Source organism: Trypanosoma theileri (assembly GCF_002087225.1).
Source record: "Trypanosoma theileri isolate Edinburgh chromosome Unknown TM35_Tth_51_V1, whole genome shotgun sequence".
Lineage (NCBI taxonomy): Eukaryota > Euglenozoa > Kinetoplastea > Trypanosomatida > Trypanosomatidae > Trypanosoma > Trypanosoma theileri.
The window spans coordinates 63,424-67,326 of NW_021639893.1; the positions used below are offsets into that span (position 1 = coordinate 63,424).

Sequence of the window (3,903 nt, forward strand, 5' to 3'; positions counted from 1 at the left end):
TATATTTATAATTGCGTATACACACACATATGGAGGTACACCCATAGTTGGTGTATTTCTGTGTTTACTGGGTAAATTGGGCTCTATTGGTAATATCTGTTTGTTTGCTTATGGTTTGCTTGGTCGTTGTGTGCTTTGCCCTGCACTTTTTGTTTGATTGTTTGTCTTCAGCCAGGAGAAAACAAATAATAACTGTTACAAATATGTTTTTTTATGCACAGCAGCATAACGAACGTTCTTTGGGTTGTTTGATTGAGCTGGTGATGCCATTGGTTTGTGCTGTCAATTTTTTTTTTTTTTTGCTTCTTGTTGTTTTTGGGTTTGTTTCTTTGTTTACTTTGTATTGAGCTTTTTTTTCTTTACTGTAAGCGTTGTTGTTTGTGGCTTTTGGTTTTCTTGTTTTGTTTTCTTTGCCTTTTTCTGTCTGTGTTATTGGATTTTTTTTTCTGTTCTGTTCATTTTTCTTTAACCAAGTGAATCAGAAGAATTACAATTAACTACTTTTACCATGATAATGCGACCTTTTTTTTGTTTGCTGTTTTTTCTGGAGATTGTTTCTTCTTTATGCGTGTCCGCTAACTCGGATCCACTTTCTAGAGGTACTTCTCTTGCTTCTGGCGAAGATCCTGAGGAACCGTTAGGTACTCTGCGTATTATAGAGGTACATCCTCGAGGCAGTGGTGTTCCCAATCCTCCTCGAGTGGGAGGTGTTGGAGGAGATCGTGCTGTAGAGACTGTTCATGTGCAAGAACAGCAATTGGTGAGAACAAGTAAAGAACATCGACCACAAGAGGAAAGCACTGAAGGTGCAATGAAGACAGATAAAGCGAACACTGATGATGCTCCTGAGACGTTAACGCCCACCGTTGATGTTAAGCCCACACCGACACAGATCACAGATCCAAAATCAAAAGTACCACAAGGAGAAATGAACCCTACTTTGCCACAAGAACAGAAACCCAACGAGTCCCAGGACCCTCAGGAAAGAGACATTCCATCTGATCCCAACAGCGTATCCAACACAAATACAGTCCCCAAGGAAACTGAAGATTCAGGGGCCTCTTCTACCACACCTTCACAGACAAGCGCAGATACAACTGCATCTGATGGCACTCCTGGTAACTCAAGCCAAGAAGATATTAAGAATATTGAGGCCAACGGTACTGAGTCTCCCGATACAACAAAGAATACATCAAAGAACATAAACACTGACCTTCCCAATACAACCAGTAATAATGAGGAATTAACCTCTACTCCATCTCCTGTTCCTGTATCCAACGCAGGGATCACTACTATTGCTTCCGCAGTACAGACGAACAAGCCCATTGTTGACAGCAGTGTCAGTCCTGTGTGGATGTGCACTGCAGCACCGCTGCTGATTGTGGCTGTGTTGTTCTCCGCTACTGTGTACTGAACGGTGGGAGTCATTTGAGGACAAATAATAATAATAATGGTTATCCTAACATAATCATAATTGCGTACATCCCCCATGGGTGAATACATTAATAATCTGTTTACCAGCTTTCTCTTTTAATTGGAATATCTTTTTTTTACTTTTGTGTGTGTGTTCTTTTTCTAATAATTTCCATTACTTGCTTTTCCCGTTGTGTGTGTGCAGAAAACTGGGCTGTTCTGCTCACTAACGGTATACATCTCTTGCTAGTACACAGAGTTGTGTCTGTACGGTAATTTAATATATAAACTAGAGCCGTGGAGTATTGTGTGTGTGTGTGTTTGGCTCTCTCTCTTATTTGGGTATTCTGTGGTGTTTTCTTTTCAGTTTTTTGCTGTGAAGAAAAACAAATAATAATAATAATAACAGATGAATTTATATTTATAATTGCTTACATATACACATATATGGACGTATACCCATAGGTGGTGTATTTTTCTGTGTTTATTGGGTAAATTGGTCTAATGGTTAATATCTGTTTGTTTGCTTGTTTCTTTTGTTGGGGTGGTTGTGTGTTTTGTGCCCTGCTCCACTGATGTTGATTTGCTCGGGGAATTAATAAAACTAATAAATGAAGCATTTATATTCATAATTGCATAGGAACTTAAGCATGACTGGTGTTCGTCGTGGTTTGTGTGGTTACTGGGTAAGTTGGTCTTGCTCTTAATTTCTTTTTTTTGTTTTGCTTTTTAATTGTCTAAGTTACCACTATAAATTATTCGTTATTGTTTATGTTGATTTGTTTGTGTTTCTTATGACTTCTTTTTTGTTTTTCTATTATTTTTTCTTCCTCTGTCTGTGTTTCTCTATTTCGTTGTTTTTTCTATACGATTTCTTTTTTTTCCTTCGTCCAGGTTAACTACCCACAAAGAACAAAAAGAATATTTCTTTGTCAAGATGCAGGTGCGACGTGTATTGTATTTTCTGGCTCTAATGATGAGTGTTGCCTCTGTTTGCATGGCGGCTGCTGAGGCTGGAAAGCCCGGGAGTTCTTCTTCTGCATCTTCTAACTCTGTTGATAAATGTCTTCCTCCTCCTGAAAATGATGCTGATAATATTCGTGAAACTCCTCGTGATATTACTAAATATTATGATGAACAGCGTCGTTCTAATGCTTCTGCTGGTAGTGATGGTAATGATGTCTCTGTTAATCCTCCTCCTCCTCCTCCTTCACCTGTTGCTGAACCTCCTGCTTCTCCTCCTATTGCTGCTGGTGGTGTTGGGGAAGGGAGTAATGGTTCGTCTCCATCTGAAGGTCCAACTGGAGCCAACGTCAACAATCCAGCAGGTGAAGGTGCAGTCAACGCGGAGAGTACAGCAACAGCACAACCCACTTCTCCTTCTCCCGAATCTTCAGACACAGAGACTGCCAATGGTTCTGGCACTGCAAACGATGGGGGTAGCAGTACACCTGCAGGGAGTGAGTCATCCAATAACCCAACTGATGAGGAATCAACAATTACTACTACGACCACCAATACTACCAATACAATTCCTATTGTCCCTGTAATAAGCAATAACACCATAATGCCAAATGTGAAGGGTGATGCAGACAGCAGCAGCAGTATCAGCAGTTCTGTGTGGGTGCGTGTGCCACTACTGATTGTGGTTACACTGGCCTGTATTCTTGTGTGCTGATTGTAGTGGTGTGGTGTGACTCAGGTCATCCTTTTGTTTTTCTTTTTCTTCTTTTGCATACATCCCTACAGTCTAACTAATCTTCCACATGTTGGGATTATCTTTTTTTCTGTTTCTTAATGTTAATGTGTTTTGTGTTTTTTTTCTCTCTATGTTTATCCTATAATAATTATTATTGCTACTCCATTGTGTGTCTGTGTGTTCTTGGAGTCTCTCTGTGTGTGTGCCTGGGCTTGCACTGTGATGATGATGATGATGATGATGAACTGCTTTTTGCAGTAAAAGGGAAAAGAAATAATAGTAACAGATGACTTTATATTTATAATTGCTTATATACACATACATATAGACTTACATCCATAGTTGGTGTATATTTCTGTGTGTTTACTGGATAAATTGTGCTAATGGTTAATATCTTTTTATTTGCTTTTTCTTTGCTGGGGGTTCAGTCTTTGTTTTGAGATATTTCTGAGTGTGGGCTTCTTTTGTTTTTACTCTTACTGAGGTTATTGTGCGCTGTATTGCATTCTTTAAATGGTAGGTTTTACTTTTCACGATGTGAGTTTCCATAGTGGTAATAGATTTGTGTGTGTCCTAACATGTTTGATACTTCAGTTATTTTCTTTTTTTACTTTTTGATTGTGTTTCTTTCTAGATCAGTGTTTTTACGTGAAACAAATTATTATCTCATTATGATGATGATGATGCGCCGTGTGATGTGTGTGTTGGCCGTTGTGCTGTGCTGTACCTGCGGGTATACCATGGCGGCTGCTGCTGCTGTTGATAATGACAGTCCCAGTGGCCGTGGTGTA

The 3,903-nt window shown here is 39.3% G+C and overlaps 2 protein-coding genes across 2 annotated transcripts; both read left to right on the top strand.

The window, feature by feature from the left end:
• Positions 1 to 508: 508 nt before the first annotated feature.
• Positions 509 to 1,414, top strand: TM35_000511300 (uncharacterized protein; the record flags this gene model as incomplete). The annotated part of the gene is made up of 1 exon (XM_029030625.1): positions 509 to 1,414. One exon carries the CDS (start codon positions 509 to 511, stop codon positions 1,412 to 1,414), a length of 906 nt encoding a protein of 301 aa, XP_028878095.1.
• Positions 1,415 to 2,350: 936 nt separating this feature from the next.
• On the top strand, positions 2,351 to 3,091 carry TM35_000511310 (uncharacterized protein; the record flags this gene model as incomplete). Its single annotated transcript, XM_029030626.1, has 1 exon — positions 2,351 to 3,091. One exon carries the CDS (start codon positions 2,351 to 2,353, stop codon positions 3,089 to 3,091), a length of 741 nt encoding a protein of 246 aa, XP_028878096.1.
• Between the last annotated feature and the right edge of the window lie 812 nt (positions 3,092 to 3,903).